The sequence below is a fragment of the Blennius ocellaris genome, assembly GCF_963422515.1.
Source record: "Blennius ocellaris genome assembly, chromosome: 22".
Taxonomy (NCBI): domain Eukaryota; kingdom Metazoa; phylum Chordata; class Actinopteri; order Blenniiformes; family Blenniidae; genus Blennius; species Blennius ocellaris.
Window position 1 is genome coordinate 11,147,833 of NC_137671.1, and position 23,788 is coordinate 11,171,620.

The 23,788-nt window shown below is 42.6% G+C and overlaps 2 protein-coding genes across 2 annotated transcripts in view; one reads left to right on the forward strand and one right to left on the reverse strand.

Annotated features, from left to right (window-relative positions):
• cacna2d4a (calcium channel, voltage-dependent, alpha 2/delta subunit 4a) overlaps positions 1–23,788 on the reverse strand; it is an 80,981-nt gene that overhangs the window by 38,326 nt on the left and 18,867 nt on the right. Inside the window, exon 26 of the mRNA XM_080518660.1 lies at positions 23,590–23,658. Within this exon, the coding sequence (XP_080374786.1) occupies positions 23,590–23,658 (69 nt within the window). The remainder of the gene's footprint in view (positions 1–23,589; positions 23,659–23,788) is intronic.
• Positions 162–16,576, forward strand: lrtm2a (leucine-rich repeats and transmembrane domains 2a; the record flags this gene model as incomplete). The annotated part of the gene is made up of 6 exons (XM_080518662.1): positions 162–237; positions 11,629–11,858; positions 13,042–13,167; positions 13,671–13,759; positions 14,733–14,890; positions 16,056–16,576. The coding sequence occupies 6 exons, from the start codon at positions 162–164 to the stop codon at positions 16,574–16,576; spliced, it is 1,200 nt and encodes a 399-aa protein (XP_080374788.1).

Here is a 23,788-nt window from a genome sequence, read left to right on the forward strand (position 1 = left end):
TCTCACTTGTTTCTCTCTCCATGCAGGTGCATCCCCCCCCCCCCCCACTCCTCCCACAGTCACCACCTTAATGGAGGCTGCAGGCATGGCGGCGTGACACTCTCCCCCCTCCCTCGATAGCCCCGCCCCTCCAACAGAGGAAGGCTGCAGAGCTCTGTGTCATGCCCCTCCACCCTCACCCCCCCGGGGGCATCGGCCTGTCGCCGGCCAGCGCCGCCGCCTACCTGACCAGACCCGGTGAGTTGGCAAAAAATGTAAGCGAGGGAAGCAGACTGGACGAGAAAATGTTACGGGCTATTCTGTTCTCAACTCCTCGTGCTCCTGACGACGCATGAAAGGAGGAGCACTGTGTTGTATTGAGAGCTGCTTGTCCAGCATGACTGAACAAAACACACACACACACATACACTGTGAAATGCCACATTACAGTACGTATTTATAAAACAGTCTGTAGATCCTAAACAGAGGAGAGAATGATGGGGGAAAACCAGCATGTTATCCTGTTTTTTTAACGACTCTTTCCTATTAAATCAAAGTTAGATTATTTTGTTCCTCTTTCTTTTTTCTGTCTTAAGCTCTTGGCTCGTTTATGGCCCAAACACTACTACGTCTCATCCTTGCTGACCTTTTTGTCACCCCTTCATCCTGCCTCCTTCCTGCCATTTCTGTCATCTGTGCTCCAACATGTTTCCTGGTATCTTTTAGCCCGTAATCCTTCAATCGTTTCCCCGTCTCATAGCCACCGTACACCCAGTCCAAACAACAATTCATCAGAGGTCAGGTGGCATAGCAACAGATAGGACAGCTGTGTGTGTGGTGTGTGTGTATGTGTGTGTGTGTGTGTGTGTGTGTGTGTGTGTGTGTGTGTGTGTGTGTGTGTGTGTGTGTGTGTGTGTGTGTGTGTGTGTGTGTGTGTGTGTGTGTGTGTGTGTGTTGATGCTGATTAAGCCGTGGAGTGGATAGATCCTTGCCTCGCAGAGCCTTTAGACGCATCTTCAGCTGTCAGACGAACATGAAAGCATTCCTTCTCTATTCTATTTACACCAAATATGACACGAGCACGTACGTATGTGAGCACATGTTGCGTAATGCGGCTTTGGAGAACAAAGAAAACTACTGAAACAAGAATCTTGGTCTTCTTGTCGGGGAGTCATTATTTTCCAGGTGTCTGACAAGAACACCCCCACAAACTGCTGTGCAACACCGGGGACTCTAAATAACAGGGCAACACTATCAGTCAGAACCTCCACACACCCACACAGGCCCTCTTCGTCGACGGATATACCTCCCTTTGAGCTGTCTCCATCTCATGCCTTTGTCTTCTACCTTTCCTTCCTCTTCCTTTCCATTATCACCTCTGCTATGTCAGAGGATCCATACGGGAGAATGGATAAAGCGTGAATCTATCCCTCCCCCCAAAAAAATACGAAACCCAAAGATGTCAATCATTAAAACCTCTCGCCTTCAGTTGAAGTGTCTCATGTCTGCATTTATGTTGTATTGAATATTTCTCAATATAGCCACAGCACCACACTCTCCAGATCGATGGTTTTTATTGACGCACACTGCAAATATTACCAAGCATTTTATCACAGGTGTTTTCCCTGCCATTCCCTTTGCTTTCTCAGTGCCTCTCTGTATTCCCCTCACAGAAAGCTCAGGAGCTCTCTGATCTCTGCTGTAACTCCACGCACGCACGCACGCATACACACACACACACACACACACACACACACACACACACACACACACACACACACACACACACACACACACGCACACAACAAACAAACACACTGAAAGATGCAATAACAGGAGCAAAAAAAGGGGAAGGCATCCTATCAAATCGGAGCCACAAAGTATGTCAGATTACTACAGTACCGACAATCAAATCATCAAGGACGCGTTTCATTTGAAGTATATTTGGAAATTGGACTTGACGGGAAGGAAGCGAAAAACAAAAATGTTTTTTTTTCCTATTAAGCGGAACTGTTGCAGAACTGAAAAGTGTAAACTCCCGAGGTGAGGAGATGAAGCAAGTAGCTCTCTGTGGTGATAGAATGTACATCAACAAGACAAAGGCAGGGACCCAGAGTGTCAGCAAGCAACTCGCCATAATTCCCACTAATGGTAAAGATGATGGAATATTACAGGGGTTGAAGAAGGATGTGTCATCTCAAAAGGATGTAGCAGATTTTCCACGGTTGCTCTTATGCAGCCATACTAACGTTTTGTGCAAAGTTATCAATAAATACATTTATGTGGAGTATAGTTGTCCAAAAGGTACTTTGCTAACACATTTTGTGAATATACGCAGCAATGATTTACATTTTATTCACTGAAAGGTCCAAAAGATAAAGCAAAAGCTCATTAAAAATAGATGAAGAAATCTTAAAAGGACTTTAAAACTTTATTGAAACTTTTATGGCTTGAAGAGATGGGTTCCCCGTTGTTTTAATGATCGGTTGTGAATCAAAGAGAGAAACTGAGCTTTAACAATATATAGTGTAGTTTGGTGCATACGTCCACGTTATTCATTAAATATATAGATACATGCATTATCAGTGAAAAGAAACATTTACAGTATATTGAAGTATTTCCTATTAATGGCTTATAACTTATCAGTGACACATTTTAAATGATCAGAAAAGCCTCCAGCTTTCGCCCTACAAATCCAAATTGGTCCAAATATTAGATTGTTCCTCCCCTGGAAATAGGCCTTAAAATGTATGACTGACTGAAATATGCAGTTTAATAAAATGCATGTAACAAGAAAAATATCTTAGAAGTTTGATGCCAGTGTGGTGTTACCGGACGCCTGCTTAATTCCATGTGTTTTCATCATCTTCATTTGAGAATTTGATCAACAAAACCTCTTTCAAAAGACGAAGAGAAAGGAAGAAGAAAAAAAAAAAATCATTCCTAAAAAGATAGACACAACTATAAAGATCTGACAAGAGGTTAAAACAGTCAAGTGACAGGGACAAAAAGGAGAAAAGCACAAGTAGAGTGCAAACTGAAGGTGGAGATTAAAAATGTTAGTGACAGAAAGTGTGAAACAAAAGGAAGCGGGGAGGGGTGGGGTAAAAAAAAAAAAACAGAGAAAGATGGAAACAGCGGGGAGCGGAGAGGATGAGGATGAGGAAACGAGCAGTGAGATCAAAGAGGCCTGGTGAAAGACGAGACAGTGAGGAAAAGACGGGATGAAGGAAGAGAGAGGAGAACAGAGGGGTCTAGGAGCGACTCGGGGACCATATGGTGCCTCCGGGCCGCCGCAATCCCAGCAGACGGTTTCAACACACGGACACATAAATACAATATACAGTGCATTTGATCCTGTTTGTGTGTATTTTATGCGCCAATATGCTGAGAGAGAGAGAGAGAGAGAGAGAGAGGGAGAGAGAAAGAGAGAGAGGATTTGGCACTGAAGTACGTTACACTGACTGAGGTTTGGGACGCAGCCACATTACAGTGACTTCACATTATGCTCCGCGTTCAACTATAATACAGGGTGCTGGCTCGGGGAGTGGGGATATAGAAATTGAGCCATCACGGGCACAAAACTGGCCGCATTGAAGACTAATTTTGCTCCACCTGCGGCAGATATTAAGTCGTGAAATTGACTGATGAACAAATTAGTTTGACTGCGAGGCGGCCCCAGCGGGTGAACGGTAAGGGCCGCTATACCACGTGGGGCTGAAATGCCCTTCACAGCTGAGTCCTCTGAAACCTGGACGGGCTGGTCTTTTCGCTGCATCTGCAATGCGAATGGTACAAAAATACCCAATAGTTGCTTTAGAAACGTGAATTAAAGTCTTTCCACTGGGAAATATGCCAAATATTTGAAGGTACAGCTTCATTTGGTCATAGTGCATTTGATCATTGTCGGATCACAGAAACATTATCAGTGTCCGATAGTTCAGCTTTGACCTCTGGCCAGCTTACTCGCCGTGCCTCGTATGTCCGTGTCTTGGATTTAAGACATAGTATGTTGTTGTGGTGATTAAACATCAAGCTTGCCTATCCTGTCATGAAGGTATTAGGTTTGTCCGACGGACCCGACCTTGAACTTGTGCTTGCACGGGCACGGTGTATGCAGAAAGGTGTCTGCCGGAATCTCCCAGCACACAACCAGTCCCGACTCACTGATGTTTATATGGCTTGGTGCGATGTGCCAAATTAAACACACAAATTCATGAAACTGGCCCACTTTCAAAGGATATTGGCAAGGAATAAATCTGGATTATCCCAGGCATGATAAACAGCACCACTATGGGTTCAACAGCTGCCGAAGGAAACGAATACGCTGTCAGCATGACCCGTATGGATCCAGACTGAGGCTGATGAGCCGTAACGGTCACAGCAAGGCCCATACGTCAGCGGATATACTTCTTTACCCTCTCAGTCACCGTACAGGATGACTTGTCTTGTGCAATATAGCCATTGAGGTCGGCTCATTGTTCCTGGACTGTGGGAGGGAAAATTCAAAGCCAAAATAACAGATTTTCAGATCCCGTACTAATATGACGGGGTTCCTTTCACATTACAGGCTTTGTACTTGGCAGGGATAGGAAATCTTGTGTTTTAAATCCGAGTCCACTTGCAGATATTTTAGCTCAGGGAGAGTTAATTCACCTCGACTCATTTGGAGAGCTTTTTAAAGTCCATTTCCAGACTCATGGGCATGATAATGATACCGACGTTTCTAGATCAGAGCATCATGACAGCGGATAACAGAAGAATAAAGAGACCCTCGAAGCCACTCATATTAGATCATAAAAGTCATCAATAGTGGGGTATTTTGCACTGGACTTCTTTTTGACAAAACATTTTCCATTCATCTATCTGGTATTAGAATTAAATTTGTCATTCAGATCTTGTTGGTTTGACTCCCAAAATCCAGATTAGGTAACATAAAACACCAAAATTAAATGAAATCTTGCTGGCATTCAAATCGCAGCATGACAAAAAGTCTGATATAGTGTGTGCGTGCGTTTGTCAGCGAATATTCTGGATCAATATCATTTTGTCCGTCCATCCCATTTGGAGAACGAGGGGGCGATACGTCGCAGCCTGTCAGAGAGCCAAGGCAGGATTGATTCTAATTCTGGTCACACTGACGCTGATGTCACATCAAAAGCCAAACAACCTTCATTTTCTCTGCTAATTCTGAAACGTTGGACGCGGGCCCCGACGAGTGGTCAGTACAAAGTGTGCCAACACAACGTCAAAGAGACGACGCGGCAGTGAAATATGTCAGAGCTCCGCTGGAGATGCTAAAACTGGCATGAAATTTGATTTTTGTAGATAATTTGTTTTCGACCACTTGTTTACTTGTCTGCTCTTCCCTGTTTATCTCCGTCTCTTTTGTTTTCACCATCACTCTCACTAATTAACAGCCGCGACCACAGGAAGACAATGTCATTACATGCCACAAACACACACACACACACACACACACACACACACACAATCCCATGGGCCATACACCCTTGTGGGAATGAGGGTGTGTGTCATTACAAATTGAAACAAATAGCAGGAATCAGCGAGGCACATCAGCCTACACATTACCCACTTTCTGCTCCGACTCAAAATAATGATGCAGAGAATTCATCACCTGAGAAAGAGGCTATAACGGGAGGCCGTAAGGAAGAAAAATGAAGAATGAGGAACAGAGAGGAGTCGAGACAAGAGGGGAGAAAAACAGAAAGAGTAATCGGAGGTAATCCCATCAGGTGGAGGAGAAAAAACCCCCCCTCCACGAATGAAGAATTCAGAGAAACACTCTGGCCTCACCTCACCACGGTGTCAGCATGAGTACAGGCTAAGCCTCTGAGTGTGTGTGCGACGGTGTTTTCCTGTGGGTGCGGGACTACAAGCGGCTGTGCCTGAGATTCAGGTGGAAAGGTTGAGTGTGTGACAGGAAACAGATAATGTGGGTTAAATGATTACACGTGACTCGAACCACCAACTTCTCTCCGAGCGCCTCCTCTTTTTCCCACCGTCTGCAGCTCTTGGTTGCTACGGCAACATCGTGTCGGTGCTGCTGACATGATGGTGGCTGCACTGACCTTGATATCAGACAATGAGTGTATTCATGCATTTATATATATATATATATACATATTCCTATGTACGGTATACTGGATGTCTATGGGAGGTACAAACACACCAGAACTCACACGCTCACACACACGTAGACATACGCATGCTGGTCATTTTCCATCTGCTCAGTAAATGAAGTCTCGGGCTTCACTTTGGGTCTAACATGTAATTACACAGCCGATGCCATGGCAAAAAAAAAACCCCAGACAATTCAAAAAGCCATTATCACACCTTAATGCTGTTTTTTTTTCTTTGAGTTAACCGTCTCCAGTGGAGCCAAACTGAAGCATCGTCATAAAAAGTTAACTTTGAGTGGCACAAAAGACATTCATAAGAATAAAAAACAACAATATTTAATAAGAGATAATGTCTGCTCTGTTTATTGCTATGGATTATTCAATAACCTGTTGATCCAAGTAAGTCAAAATGCACCTTTTAACTTTGTTGTTTGTTCAGTTTGACATTAATGGAAGTCTATTTGAATTTGTTGCAACTGGCATTTGAATATAATTATTATTCATATCAGAAAACAAAGTGTTAATTAAACCTCCTTTTAATTAAAACTAATTAGACGTCTTGGCAACATTATCTTTTCTTCTAAGGATGATGATAAGTTTGCACAAGTGAATTATTTGTGTAGTTTCTTGGCTTCAATTTACATTTCGAGAGAGAACAAACTGTACTAAATTGAACCAGTTTGGTAGTTTTTAAAGTTGAAACTAAAGCATTTATGTGGCAACTAAAATCAACAAAAATCAACATTTTGAATACGGCTGCAAAAAAGATTGTTAAGTTGTTGTGATATACAAAAAAAAAAAAATCCGATTATTTTTTTCTGTCCATGACATATTACATGCATATATGAATTAATGAGCACACCGTAAAACATGACAGAGAGAAACAGAGCAGTTAGTCTGTTGCCTGAAGGACAGCTGGTCGTCGTCATTGTCGTAACAAGATAGCAGCAAGTCTGTCGCTCACACGGAAAACAGCTTGGCCCCGGGGCTACATGCAATTGGGCTCAGTGACACAAGTGCCTGCAGTCATGACATCATAGCGGCGTCCAGTTTCACCCCGGGGCCCCCGGATATATACATTTACGGATAGACGAGGCCCTGGAGGCGTCAAAAGGCGTCACCTTGGAGACGCACTCAAACATCACATGGGCAACAACATTCATGTGGCAATAGACATTTGGTATTGGCCTATTTTCATTTTTTAATAAATTGCGTCTGCATAACACTCTGATCCTGCAATCAGGAAACGCAGGCAGAGAAACTAAAAAGGCGGAAAGTGCTGCACGACAGCCAGCCGAACGCAGACACATGAATATGCAAACATGCCCCGATAGTTCTAATCCTCTTCCAGAGATTAACGACAACTAATGTGCCATTTGAACCCCAGCCGCAACTTCAAACACACACGTACACGCACCTGCACACGCACATGCACACACACACACACACACACACACACACACACACACACACACACACACACACACACACACACACACACACACACACACACACACACACACACACACACACACACACACATACACTACATGGGTGGGCTAGATACTATGCCAGTTAAATAAAACCTGAACTCTTATATGGAAATCAGAGAAGGAGAAATATTAAAAATCAGCTTAAAGAAGCCCTTTTTGCTTCAATATTGTATAATTGATAAGTAAAAGCAGCGGGGGATTATTTACTATTATTTCACAAAGAAACACTTGAATAGACTTTTTTTGCTCTTTAAAAGATGGGGGGGGGGGAACTAACTCACGAGATCATGACAGCAATATTTTTTGCTATTTTATTTTAAGGTTTTAACTGAAAATGTCTTTAATGTCTTTTCCTCACTGTCACGTTTGACACCTGGACGGGGCCGTTGGGGGTCTGATGAGCAATACTGCTCTAAGACTTGCCTCAGACGTCTTGCGTCAATCAAACAAGAGGCATCTTGCTGCATTTTAATGCCGTGTCTCAGTTTGGTACACGTCTGCGAGAGCATTACCGTCCCTCATTTCCCCCCCCCCACTCAAAAAAAAAAAGAAAAGAGTCAGCACTTTTACACAGCATGTGTTTAGGAATTCTTATAAAATATTCAGTCTGAAGTCTGTTCGGACTGAATTAAACTGCACGGAATCACTTCAACTTATTTGGACTGAACCTCGCTTCCCTCTCCTTCAGCTGTGGCAGAATAATTTCCTTCTGGTTTGGCTGCGTGGAAACATCGGCGAGGATTTGGAGCAGCTAAAATAAGCCAAAAACAACAACCGCCTCCTCCACGAGAGCGGCTAAAACCACTCATAAATGTTGGAAGATCTGCTTAGGCTGAAAAACGGAAGGGATGGACGGCGGTTTGCGGGGAGAGTAAGAATACCGCGGCAAAATAAAGCCCCGATTGCAGCAGGAGGGGATGAATGTGGCGCAAAGATGGCCGCAAATTGAAAATATGGCGCGTGAGGGAGAAGGACCAATACGAACACAATCTCTCACTCCCCGGCTTTGTTGCACGCTCACTCTGAGTTGTGTAACCGTGCTTCCACCTCGGAGCCACATTGTCCTCACAAATCCGCCGCACCTCTGTACCTTTTCATACGGCTCCAACACGTTTTGGGACTATCGCTGCTACTGTGCAGCAAAATAATAGAAAAAAACAAACAAAAAAAACCTCTCCAGACTATTCCCGGGCTGCCGCAGAGAAAAGACAGGCCCTCTAAGGGAATTTTCACTGCAGAGTCAAACAGCACAGGAGGCTTCAGGACACTTCAAAATCTCTGCTTTCATCCCTTTATGAAGGAGGAGGGGGATTCCCCCCCCCCCCGTCTAGAGATTAGGATTATACTGCTGGATGGAGCAGAGAGGATGACAGAGACAGAAACGAGAGAGAGAGAGTTCACACTCTCATTTGTAGTCGTCACTTTTGGTACTTTTCTGGATCAAAATGGGGACGATGTCCCGGTTTAGGGAGGTCATGCGTCTCTCTGACAGGGATTAAAAAATAAATAAATAAATAAATAAATAAATAAATAAATACAAATCTGTCTGAGAAAAGATGCTATTTTTGTACAGTTGAACACAGGATGACACAAGTTGTAAGGACTATTTATTATTATTTTTTTTTATAATTCACCTTTCCCACTTTTTGGCACATTTGGAAAAAAGGACAGAAATGAAAACAAAAATAGAGTAACTAATTGTTCGAGAAAAAAACCCTTACTTTGAAAGAATAGAATAGAATAGAATAGTATAGAATAGAATAATTTATTTATTTCAGCATTTGTAAACAAAACAAAGTAGTTTCTCCAGCCTGATTAATATTTGTTTAGTATTTATTATTTACAATTTTCTGAATGGTTATTTCTCTTACTCCCTGCATTTTTAGCAAATTGAAGACATTTCGACTGAAGGACACAGTTTCAGCGGTAAATGTTTTTCCTAACAACTTCAAGTTAGCAAGACAATTAAGTGAAATTTTAAAATGATGGTGAAAGTGTGTGGACAACCAGCTGCGTTTAGTTTGGCAAACACTTCAATGTCAAAAATATCTGTAATGTTTTCTTTAATGAAGAAAACATGAAGGGATAAACTAAAAATGATAGCAGAGTGTGGCAATAACAGAGTTTTGTTCATTTTTCAACCTACGCCTACATTTAAAAATGCATTTAACTCATTTTAATTGTTAAGTATGACTAAGGAAATGTGAATATTTCAATTAAGTTTTCTTTTTTTTTTTTTAACATGCTGCTGTTTTGAAATGAACTTAAGATAATTTTTCCTTACAGGTTTCGGTTCACGAGGACAAGTCACATGTAAAAGGTGTAAATTAATCACGGCTGAACTACTTTTTGCCACTTTCAGCCTCCTGGTGTTTCACCTGCTGACTCATTGTCATGAGCCTCTCGGCTCTCCATAACCAGCTTCAGTTATTCAGTCCGCGTCTCCGCTGGGAATGGCTGATCATTCATGATTAATTAAGCGAAAGTTCACTGTCTGTCCACTGGTTATATTACCTGGATCTCATTGAAAGTCACTTTATAAGCAAATGAAAGGGAATAAAACATCCTGTAAAAGCTCATTCTCGCTGCGTCACAACAAACTTCATATTTGCCCCCGAGCAAAGTCGTGACACTTCAGAGGTATAATTATTATAGTCTCACTCACATCTTCTGAACTTCATCCCAATGTATTTGTAAAAAAAAAATGGCGGCTGGCCAATAAAGGGCTGTTTCACTGAGTTTCATCACACTCACAGCCAGACAGTCGATACTGCTGGTAAAAAAAAAAGAAAACGAATGATTTGGAAACAGGAAGAAAGGGAGAAAGCTAATATACAATTGAAAGAAAAAAAAAAGAAAAAGGAAGTAACAAGGAGGCAGTGGGTGAGACGTGATGTGACAAAAAGACGGCGGCGCGCTGAGAAATAGATGCTAATAATATGCAGATGAAGCAAGTTAATGAAAAGTGCTGGTGAGGCAAAGATGGCTGTCAGGGGGGGCAAAAGTGCTGCGCCTGTGTCTGCAGTTCAGACCCCAGCAGTTTTCTTAATATCATGCTTTGCTGCTGCTTAACATACGCCGGAGCAACGCCCACTCCACATGCACACGATAAGCTTCTGGGTGAAAACAAAGTCAGCCACTGTAACGAGACACTGAGGGAATACAGAGCAGCTCCCGGGGAGTGGAAGTGAAAGGGAACGAGAATGATCAAGAGAGAGAGAGCGAGATTCACAGGGTGGAGAGAGGGAGGTTCATACGGAGCGGATAAATTAACACAAAAAAAAAAACGTATGAAGAAAAAAGAAAAAAAAGTCAAATGACTGAGGAACGTAAGAAACAAACAAGGAATTAAAACCTGTGGAGGCAATTGAAAGTATGGCTGGAACACACACACACACACACACACACACACACACACACACACACACACACACACACACACACACACACACACACACACACACACACACACGCACACACACGCTAAAACTGCACAGGCTCGGCCTTAAAAAAAAAAAAAAAGGACAGCTTCGTGACTCTGCAGAATAAACCGCTGCCATGGAAATACCTTCAATCGTACTAAACACACTCACTCACACACACACACACACGCACATACACACACAATACATTCATTCCGAGCAGTGATTCGGTTCGGCTGTGATCGATCAGCCGGCGAGCGTGTTAAGTCTTCATGAATTTTCAGTTTTTGAAAGTGGAAATCCTCCCCTGGATGCATTAGCGAAGGCAAAAACCATGAATTTTTAATCAAACGGCGGAGGATCAAGATAATCTGTGCCGTTTATACGAGCATTAAACAAATGCGGTGCAACACTGTGCAGGATCAGCTGCACAGTGGAGCAGTGGTTCGCGCTCTCGCTTCATAAGGTCCCTTGTTTGAGTCCTTTCATGCAGGATGAATCTTCCCTCTAATTTCTCATCGTGATTTTCCTTTTCAAAAACTAAATAACTGTGTTTTCTCTCTCTCTCTCTCTGTCCTCCTCGTCTTCCAGTCTTCCTCTGTGCCCTCTGCCTCCTGGCCGCCGCGCCGCCGCCAGCCTCCTGCTGCCCCCCTCCTTGTTTCTGCTCCTCAGACGGCCTGGTGGTGGACTGCGGGGGCCGGGGCCTCTCCGCCCTGCCTCCGTTGCACCTCCTGCCCCCGGGCAGCCGCTCCCTCCTGCTCGCCAACAACAAGCTGGCCTCGCTGGGAGCCTCCGCCTTCGCTAATCTCTCCTCGCTGGAGGTCTGCAGCCCGGCGTTTTCCCTCCCATTGTTGCGTTTTCGCACTGACACAACTTTGTTTTTCTGCCACTGACCTCACGTCACCGCATCGTGAGTTTAATATTGAGCAAACTGCTGACATCCTGAACTCTCACGCTGGGGAAGTTTCTTCCAGGTTTCGCAGGGTTGTTCAACATTTGCATACTGTGAGCCAGGGGCAGCAAATAAAGCTGACATTTAAATAATAGTTCAGTTGAAATGATGGATAGTTTCTGTTCAGTAAATAAAAGCTCATTCGTTAAAACAAGGCTAATGCTTTACCTCAAATCACAAAAATAAAAAAATCACTATTGTCGGTGCTTTCGCATTACAGAAAGCAAACACTGGGTCGCTTCAAGGGTAACAACTGTGAACGTACAGTAAGACATTTACATTGCTATTTTTAATTTAGATTTTATCACCTCCCACACAAAAGCACAAACAGTTATTCTGAATGTGTTTTACATGTGCGCTTAGGTTTTGTTGCAGAAAGTGCCTTTCGTTATTTTTTTAAGGTTTTTTTTTCATAGGGTGTTGCTGGAATGAGTCCAAAAAGCCAGAAATTGGTTTAGATTTTCACACAAACTTCAGTAAAAAGTCAGTTTGTGCCTAATAAAGGTAATGCTAACTTTTACATTGTCGGTTTCTTGCCAGTCTGAATTCTTTCTGATTGAGAGCTCAGATTTACATGAACACAGAATAAATAGACCAAATTCAGTTTATATGCACCTTGAATTTTATTTGATTCAGTTTTTATGAAACAGCCTTTATGTAACAGACTGTGAGAATAAATCAGACAGGCGTATTGTCAACTGTTTCAATAAATGTTCAGTTTTTTTTTTTTTAAATCACTATGTGTCACAAACTGCAAAATTGAACCTAAAACAGAAAGTTATATTGTATGAAAAATGAGTGATGTATTGTACAGCTGAGGTTAAAATATAAAAAAAATAATAAAAATAAAGATAAATATAAAAAAAATGTCCACACCTTAGTCAATTGAAAAAAAAAATGCTTATACCTGCTAACATAAAAAATAAATTTAAAAAAAACCTCATTCCTAGGAAAATGTCCCTTTTTCATTCACATTTCAGCCACTTCTGATCTGAGGATATAATATAAAATGTGCAGACTGTTGAAATCCTAATTTTCTTTGTGTATTCCAGGAGCTGGACCTCTCTAATAACTACCTGGACAATTTACCAGCTGGATTATTCAGAGACATGTCCAACCTGACCAGACTGACTCTGCACAACAACTCACTCACGGTAACGGACAGAGAACTCTTCCAGGTGGGCACTTGCACCTTATACAGCAGCTTACCTTATCTAGACAATATTTCATAAAGTATTCCATCGCAAAATTACACGCACAGCCCATATCTTACTGCCATATTTGTACAACATGAGAGACACCGTCAGATCAGTAAGTGCACCAGAATAGATGAGCAATGGAAGACAGCTTAACGCTGTAATACACCTTCAGCTCCCAACTCTAGAGGCTCTATCAGTGTCAACCCGAGTAGAAACTCTGACACGACTGGGCTACCATCCAGGTGGTAAATTAGTAATAAACCATTTGCTCAACACTTTCATGCGCTTTTATCTGACCCAAAACAGTCAGTGGGACGAGTTCGTGTCATGACTTCACTTGGAACAGTAGACTCGAGATGAAAAGTCCTCCAAGTGACGCCGGCAGTGACCTTGTGCTGTCAGAGAGAAAAGCGAGGAGGGCGTATCAGACAAGAGCTGTGCAGTAATTTGCCAACAGCTGCCTGGTTGTGATGTTTCCACAGGGTTTGGGTGGTCTTCAGAGTCTGGATCTATCACTGAACGGTCTCTCCACAGTCCCTCTGGGCCTACTGGATGAACTGCAGGGCCTCAGGTAGACTCACAACAACAACAACAACAACAACTCTCCTTTGCACTGACGATCTACTGTTTTCTGACACACACCACCAGAGCAAATCCAAATATATGGACATACTCTGGAACAAACAGCTATATTTTCACAGGTAGGATTGTAAATTCCAAGCAAAAATGCACAACTGTTACCAAACCTTTACCGCATCAGTGAACAAGGGCAATTCACATTCATTCTTATCCAAATTATCCAGGAATAACAGAGGCCAACAGCAGTGTCGCACTCATGCCTGAGCAAATATTGCAAAAAAAAAAAAAAAGATGCTTAAATACATGTTTTTCTTGAAGTATCTTTTATATTACAGTGATTGATCTAGTAATTATTCAAAAATTACTAGACATGGTTGAAGGCTATCATATTCACCATTACATGTTATATTCAGTCTCTTGGGAAGAGAAGAATGAGCCAAAAAATAATCTGAACTATTTTATAGAAAAATCTTTAAAAGGGACATATAGCATGCTGAATTGCAGAAAGTGCCTACATTCCATCAACATATCCAAAACATGTGTTAGGTGTGCATCTGAATACCTCACTCTGTAATTTCGCAATGTATTCTTCATAGTTGTAGATCACTTTATCAAATTCTTATTTACATGTTTATTTCAGGTAAAAGCATCAAATAACTATGGATGAAGTGATTAAGAGATGGTTGGTCAAAGCAAACCAGGCTCCCCCCAAAAATACTATATTTAGCATGTTTGCTATGCATCATCATCATTTTCACTATTTAAATGTGTTTTATGAGATTGTGATTAACATGACATTGTTAGTATGGAAGCAATTACTCAAGTTAACTAATATTTCAAGCCAAGGTCAATCATGACTATTTCCCCAAAATACACTTTTCAGCAAAATACCATTTGAAAATACGATTCCTTTCTGATCCTATTCCTCTCATACCATTGATTTGTTTGTTGTTGTGACTTTTAAGGTGGCTGTCTCTAGCTGGAAACCGGCTTCACGGTTTAGAGAGGGCGGCGTTTGAGCCGCTGGCCAACCTGCAACACCTGGAACTGGGACATAACCCCTGGGAATGTGACTGCAACCTCCGTGACTTCAAACACTGGATGGAGTGGCTGCTGTACAGAGGTAGATGCTGGATTTATCTCAGGGCTTGTGCTCGATTTGAATTGGGAGATTGGGCAAAGGGGCAATAAAAGTCCCGCGAGGGCGTGAAGAAACCAGAGATAACAAGTTCACCGCTGAGATAGGGGGTGTTTCCCAGCCGTGCGAGCCTGCGCTTCGAGCTATGAAGTCTAACTGCTCAGTGTGTGAATGCACATTAGCGCGCTCATTGTGTGTTTCTCCATACTGTATCCACGTGTCTCTGCAGGCTGTTGGTACATCAGATAACCACAGCTGCTCTGTGCTCTCTCGTCATGTGTGAAAATCTACATTCACCTCGGCGCCTCGGGCCTCGGCTGCCCTGCTAATGAAGCATCTCTTCTCCTTTCTGCTCCATTCTTCCTCTCCTCTGCCTCGCTGTGGCTCTGCACCGGCGCAGTTTTGCACGTTCAAGACAAAAAAGACTGACAATTGATCATGTAAATTTCATAGTTCACATGAAATCTTGACAGTAGCTGTTAGGAGAGGAGACGATCCACAATATGTCTGATAATAAGTGAGAAAGAAAAACTGGATCAGAGAAACGTGTGTTGTCTTCTATCAGCTACAACACGCACAGCTGTAATATTTTTAAGGTGTTTGGAGAAAAAAAGCAACTTTTGCAAGGGGAATTCTGTGCCAGACATCAAGATGAAAGCGTCTCGGAGCTAAATGCCACTTTCCCCGGTCTGTCGTTGAACCTTTGTCGCTCCATTTCTGTCGCTGAACTTATCTGAGGGAGCCGATCTATGACTTCGCTTACTGGGAACGCTATGTTTGGAGACACATGCAAGCATATGCTCACAACAAAGCAGATCCCCACACCCCGCTGCCGCCTGTGGGAATTAGTGAGTAAGATATTACTCTCTCACACACATACACATACTGGTGCTGTGCTGAAGCTAGTCATGTCATCCCATGAATTATAGAAAGGCTTAGTTGAGGCTATCGCCAACTTAGTGGAGAGGGTAGAGCAAATTGTGTGTGTGTGTGTTAAGTGAGGTATGACTCATCCCAGTGTTGGCACAACCAGCACTCGCTGTCTTCCTCTGTCTTTCAGTTAATTGGAGGTACTTTACAGGCAAAAGGCATTTTGAAAATGACCTCTCCCCGTCCTCAAGCCTTTTGCACTTTGTTCTCTCTCTGTCAGGAGGGAAGGTGGATGCGGTGGAGTGCACGCTACCAAAGGACCTGCGTGGGCGAGACATCCGCGGCGTTCCGGTGGAAATGTTTAACTACTGCCTCCAACTTGAGGACGAGAACGGCGGAGGCGGTGACGGTTCTCGTTCGGGACAAGGAGGAGGAGGAGGTCCTCCCTGCAGCAGGAACGCTCTTAACCCCAGCGGAGAGACGCCGATTTCCGACAACAGCGGCAACTCTGGCGATGACTCCGCCTCGAGCACGGGGGGAGGCGGGGACGCCCCGTCGGACTGCGTCCGCGCCCGCTACCGGCCCGTGAGCGTGCGCCGCGCCATCGGCACGGTGGTGATTGCCGGCGTGGTGTGCGGCATCGTCTGCATCATGATGGTCGCCGCGGCGGCTTACGGCTGCATCTACGCGTCCCTGATGGCCAAATACCAGAGAGAGCTGAAGAAGCGGCAGCCGCTGATGGGAGACGGGGACGCTGACGGGGAGGACAGGGAGGAGAAACAGATCTCCTCGGTGGCCTGAAGGAGCGCTTTGGACGAAGGAGGGTTGGCGCGTCAAAGAGCGAAGGCTTGGAAAGGGGTGAAAATTAAAAGGGCTCAAAGCGGAGAAAGAGGGAAGAGCTTTGTTTTTGTACACACAGACAGCAACAGCATCTCTCCCTCCGACTCTCCAACTGACACCACTGTTTGGTTTTTTTTTTGTCTTCCTTTCTTCACCCTTCATCTATTTTTAACCTTCTCCCTCTGTGTCCCTCTCCCAAACATGACTCCCTCACACACCTACCTTATCTGCCCCCTGATTGTCTCTTCCATTTGGACCCGATCATTATTCCAACTCGCCTACCAGCCACCTACTGCTGCTGCTGCTGAATTTACCATTATATTATATTGGCTGGGAGACAATGATTTGGCACTCCTATGAAACATCTTATTTAAGCTGTTACAGAACACTCAGGCTGTGCAGTCAGTCCATATTTGTAAATCTAGACTGAAATTTCAGGGATTCATAGTTTATTGTTGATCGGACCAATATTCACAGTCATAAGGAGTCTTCTGGTCTTAGGTGGGTGCCACGTTCTCGCCCTCTCTTCTCTTTTTTTTCTGTCTCTCTCCTTCACCTCTCCAAAGCCTGTAGCCTCCTGATCCTTCCTGAAACCAGGACTTCTACGCAGAACCCTTCACCATCTTCCAGCCTAAATCCTCCTCTGATTTTCTCACGAACTCCTCTCGCTGATGTGAAGACATTGGAAAGAAGGGAAGGATCTTGTTTGAAAGTATTAAGCTGCAATTTCGCTTAAAGCCTCCCCACTGATTTGTAACAGATTGAATAATGGGAATATATCAAGTGCTGATGAGAAAATCAAACATGCAAAATTCTCCCGAGTCCTATAGATAAGACATAATGATCAGCCATTGATCACTTGACATTTTAAATTCAGGATGTCATAGGGGGGGGCTGTCTCTTGCTGTTTGGACCAGATGTGACTTTTTCCTCTGGATCGTCTCCGGACTAATTAAACCCTTGAAGTGTCCCACGGTGGAACTGTGCTGCAGATTCTGCATCGGATCGTATTGATCAGCTCAGTGAGGAACAAACCATTTGACTGAGGGTTGACCTCGGTCTGTTTGTCTTCTTCAGATGGAGGCAGTTGCTTATTTGAAGCTTGTTCAATGTGTACAGCGAATATCTGGACAGCACTAACGGTCTCTCAACATGGAAAACAAAGCCTTCAAATGTCATTTCTGCTGTTGTGTGGATTTACCTTCTGAATCGTGAAAAGGATTTCGCACACCTACACACAACAATCTCAGAGAACTCTTGTTTCCTGACAAGGACCATATAAATTCATCAAAGGACTACAAATTTAAGACTCCTGCACTTTATTTTCCTTATCAGATCTTCTCTGGTCCCTGCTGTCCCTCTCTCCTTTCCTCCTTCTCTCCCTTTCTAAAACGGACAAATTGCCCAGTGGGATTATAACGAGAGATTACAAAAAGGAGAAATGAGAAACGCTGCTGTGCTCCTCCTCTTCTAGTTCTCATCCCTTTATTTCTCGATCCATCTTTCTAATCCGCGGAAGCTTTTTCTCACCTCTAAAAAGACTTCCTCCTCGGTCCTTTCCCTTCCATTCTCTTGCCCCTGTGTTTGTCCTACAAGGCCTGCAATATGCAATGAAACTTGTGTCACTCCAACATAAACAATATCTGCATCTGCCAAAGAGTTTCTGTGTTTAAAAAACAAAAATGTATTTTTGCTTATTTGAGATCAATTCGCCTGACGAACACTCTTCCTCGCCGATTCACAAAAAAAAGTGTTGATTTGCTTTGCCTTGTGATTTCACTGACGTCCTAATTTGTGTCTGTATTTTCAAGGAAACGACTGTCAACTGTCTCCTCGATGATTTAAGTGGCATTCATTGCATATTGCCCTCTCCCCCATCCCACAATAAAGCTATTGCTCCCATTGAATTTTTGATTGGCTGGAAACAAACCTATATTAATAGTGTGTTCTATCTTATACCTGATGATGATGCAGGTAAATATCATTATACTAGTCTTTATGGTATGTGGGCCCCTTGACCCCTGAGGTATTTCTGTTGTGACTGTTTATGGATTTCCTGTGTCGATTCATGACGTGTGTGTGTATGTGTGTGTCTTCTGTTGCGCTAATGGGTCCTATGTTTTGTTTTAGGTTTTGAATACTTTGGTACTGTTTTGTTCGTCGTGTCCATTTATTTGTGTTCCGTAGTCGGTAGAGTTTGAAAGAAACATAGAAAGAGTTTGGCTGGAGTGTGTGGAGGGGCCCCGAGCCGACCTCTGAGAATGTAACGGAGTGAGCATATCTGGATAAAGTTGCACAAATTTCAGATATCGCATGATGTTTTTTCATATTACAGAGAAATACATTTAGTATAAAGTTATTGGAATACAGCTTATGGATCGATGGAGACTGTCGGTCACCAGATGTTGGGGAGAACATTTACATCTGTACAATGACATACACAGCTTTCAATTGGTTACAATTACCACCATCTGTATAGTGAAAAATAGTGGAAAATCGGACAATTTAACATCTGGTTTGTTAATAATTTGTCAGAAAAACAAAGCCGACATGTAATCACTCCACTGAACGCCTTCACCTCAACCACGTGTTGCATCTCTACGTGTAGCCGTACCGGACATCGTGGCTCGTCTCGCAATAGCTGTGTTTTAACGTCGATTTGTAAGAGATGGTGCTGCTCAGATGTAAAAGCTCAATAATGACCCACATACATTACGTAGCCTGGTGACACGACTCCACGGTAACGTGAGGAGCAGTTAAAAGTCATTGCCGTACAGAGGTCACCCTGGTACACGTGTTTCAGGAGGAAATATTAATGTAGCCTTGAACTTCACAGTCTCCGGGGCAGTGAGAGAAAAAGAGAGTGGCTGCTAAACTCTGTCTATGGATCTTTGAAACGTCTTACTGTCACCCCCGCCCCGCCTTGGGTCTGCAGCTCTTTGTGTTGGTGGTAGCTAAGCATCTTAGCTCTATCCTGTTCCTATAGCTTGTATGTGTAAAGAACAATAAAGTATAGTTTGTTACGTAAAGACTGCAGCAGCTATCACAACGGAGGGCCTCGGACAATAATCTATGGCATGTTGTGTTATTCTGATGATTGTTATAATTGAGAATGATGGTGATAAGACGACGCTATGAAGCATTTTATGGTCAATATGCATTGATTTCAATAAAAACATATCACATCGATGTCAAACTTACATACAGAGCAGTGACAAAATGCTATAAGGGGAATAAATAAAATGGATTCGGACCAAGTTTTGAAATTTGTAGGCGAAATAATTTTGAACGTGTGTTTGTTGTTCAAAAAGGGAATAGAACATATACTGTACATTTGGGTCAATGGAAAAGGCAGAAAACACGAGATACAAGCAGAAGCCGAGGTGGAACAAAATGCTGAATTAAAGTATATTCAGGCATGATAACAAGATACACTGAACCTTATCTTCTGTTTGTCCTTTACCCTCCATCTTCTCTCACCTTTCCTTTATTTCCCATCTTCTCTCCTCTTTCCTGCCCTCTCACTTATCTCATCCCAATTTATCTTTCTGTCACCTCCTCTCCTTTCATTCAGTTTTTTTGTGTGTTTTTTTTTTAACCCTTTAACCTTCTCTCTCTCGTGTCCGCTCTATTTATCCACTGCTCTGTCCGGGCTATTGTCTCTCTTTCAGCACTGTTTCACCTCCCCTATCTTACCTCCATTTTTAGCCCATTTTAATCCCCATTCACGGTTCACTCTCCTCCTCCTCCTCCTCCATGTCAAATATATTCTCTTTCCTTTATTCGTTCCTTTTTCTGTCTCCCAGTGTTTTTTTTTTTATTTACTTACTTATGGCTCTTTCCGCTGCTTTCTCTCAGTCTGCTTCTCTGTCAGAAGGAGCGTATTAGGTTTATTTACATACAGCCTGTCACTTCTGCCACAGAGATATACTAATCCATAGCTGAGCCCAGAGAACAGTATAAACACTGTTATTTATTTATTTTTGTTCTGCAGTCACTGTTGACTGACTTTGGATGAGCCTCTGACAAAATTCAATACAATACGGCTGCAAATACAAAATTCTCAGCCTTCATCAAAGGAGGACAAATTAAATCTGCCACCAAAACAGCACAGACGCTTGAACACACGTTTCACCAAGAAGCCAGTGGAAAGTGACCAACTTCAGATGAACACTGCCACTCGATGGCCATGGACAGAATCACAACTGTTTTCCTCCCATGTCTAGAAGGCCTTCCATTATTTAGACCACTCCATCCACCTTCAGGGTCATGGGAGTGCAGGAGCCGATCAGTGACTATGGTTGGAGGAGGGCTACGCCCTGGTCAGGTGATTGGTGTATCACACATTCACACACACAGGCTCAACATGCAAACCCCAAAGAGAAAGGCTCCCCCAAGCATAGATAGGTGGTAAATTAGTGACCCTAAATGCCTCTCGGTGTGAGTGTGAGTGTGTGTGTGGTTGCCCTGTGATGGACTGGTGACAGGATCAAGCAATATAGAGAATAGAAGGATGGATGGAGACGAGCACACTGGGTATTTTCCATAAGTTGAACATATTTAAGGATTTAAATGTATTCTAAGTATGCCTCCTCTGTACGGACAACAGAATAACAGACAAATTAAGAGAATATGAATTAATAATTTGAATAATTCAGTAGCCCAGCATTAACACAAAATCTATTCAAAATAAATACAATTTATATATGTAACCTCACTGAGATAGGAGCTCAACAAACAGCCAGTGTTAAAATTAAGAGTGATTCTTCTCCGAAGTGTTCTCCATGTGTTCATGAAACATGGCATTTGATCCTACTGGGCAGCTTCATGTTTAGACATGCAAACTTTAAATATGTTTTGTTTTCAGTAAGGTACAAACCGCCCCCCCCCCCCCCCCCCCCCCACCCCCACCACCACCTTCGTTCTCATATTTAACAGGCTCCAATATTTCTTGTGTGTGTGTGTGTGTGTGTGTGTGTGTGTGTGTGTGTGTGTGTGTGTGTGTGTGTGTGTGTGTGTGTGTGTGTGTGTGTGTCCCTTAACCAGGCAGCTCCTTAATATTTGATCCCACTTTGTTCAAGAGGTGAACGTCGCTCTCAACAAGAAAGCTTTCTTGTGCTTACAGCAGGAAAAAAAAACCAGTGAGGAGACGGAGAGCAAAGGGATGTTCGAAAGTATGACATGAGTGAGAAAAGGAGAGGAAGAGGAAGAAGGGGAAAAAAGGTGAGAAGAAGGGTAAGGGAGGCAGGTCTGACAGCTCAGAAGGAAAGCAGTGAAGCAAAGAGTGTGTGTGTGTGTGGCTGTGTGAAGGTTTAAAAGGCTAAAGTAGGGTGAAACACAGTGAGTGGTGTGTGTATGTTATGTAAAACGTCAGAGAGCAAGTCGATAAAACAGTCACTTCCTGTGTTCCTGCGGGAGTCAAGGGGCTTTAAGGAAAGCGGTTTCATTTGACACAAGCCTCATGTTTCGCATCTGAGGAGCCTTGAATATATTAAACACAAAAATAAAAAGCCTCCCCACCAAAACACTGTCAAACCTCCCCTATTAGATTTCCTACTCTACTCATAATAAACACAGTACAAAAGAATAAAAAGAGGAAAATGAGAGGCCAATGTAATGCATTTAGATCCTACTGTTCTGCAAACAACTGATTATTTCAAACCAGAGAGAAAAACAACAACTGATTTGGGATTAAGATGTTCTTCGAAACTGACTTCATTCAATTTAAGGAAATCTTCATAATCTCATACCGACTGAAGATGATTAAACATCAATATTTCTACTCATTTATATCTAGAGGACATAATATACATTTTAAGAACGCATCTTTTGAATTTCCATCTCCATATCACAATACAACATAATATAAAAGTACAATAATGTTTTTTTTATAAAAAGGCAGAGAGAAAATAAAAGGAGAAATGCGGAAAGAAACCCAAACAACTTTTTTTTTTTTTTTTACTTATTCTCACTTCTTCCAGCTTTGAGTTTCCAAACATAACATGATCTCCACACGTGGGACACATCTATATTCTAGAATTCAAGAATTATCGCAGACAATTAAAAAAAAAACCTCTTAATTTTATATCTCTATTTGAAATAAACATTAATGTATTTAACATTTTATGCCTTGAAATAAACTGGGTTACACAACATACTATAATGTATACATTTTTGGAAATTGGCCACAATTGCCCACGTCTTTATGGTTGTTTTTTCTTTTTTCCAGTTTTCTGTCTGTCGGCATAAATGAAACCTGAATCAGCAGGTAAACACATCAGTTCTGCTTCACTTCCACAACCACTACTGATGAGCGTGTTCATCACAGACGAGCTCTTCTGGACAAAGTAACGCCACAAATCAGGTAACAGTGACATAAAGCTTGAAACAATGAGCCCAAATACGTCACATTTCGATATAAACTTCCCACTGGACCAGATATTTTCCCTAATGTATTCATCTAAAAAAATGTCATCAAGAAAAACGACAGTATAAATAATAATAAACAACGGTTTGGGAGAACAACCAATAAATATGGAAAAGTATTCCGGAGATCTCAGCACTTTTACGGAGAAAATGCTGAGTGGACGTTGACGCTGCCAGCAAGCAGACTAAATCAATCTTGCTTAGAAGCGGGAAACAAATCAGTGGGATATTTTTTTTACAACGGTTTGATTTTTACCAAGTGAAAAGCCAAGGAGGGAGAAAGCTTGAAGGAGGAACGCAGGGAAATAAAAACGAAGAGTTGTACCATATCATTACTGGACTTCTTGAGGTGTAAAAACTAAAGTGGGGCAGGTGGATAACAAAGTTTGAGTCGAGATAAGCTGTCGGATAAATACTTGTTTTACCTCAAGTGTTCAAAGTCAAGCAATCGGAGATAAAAGAGAACTTCCAGGAAGTTGAGAAAGGAAGCGGTTGGAGTGGCGTGCACGTGCATGTGTGTATTCAAACAAAAGGGGTTGTCACCCTACCTCCGGCGATGGCCGTTTTCTTCCCCACCGTCACAGTGACCGCCGTCGTAGCGATCACGATCCTCCCAGCTGGTGCGTGAAAACGATACACACAATCAGCAACCATGCACATGAAATAGAATCAAAGCTATGTGCATGCGTTCATTCGGGCATGCGGAATAAATGATAGGGAAAGCTTTTCTCTGAACTATTTATTAAA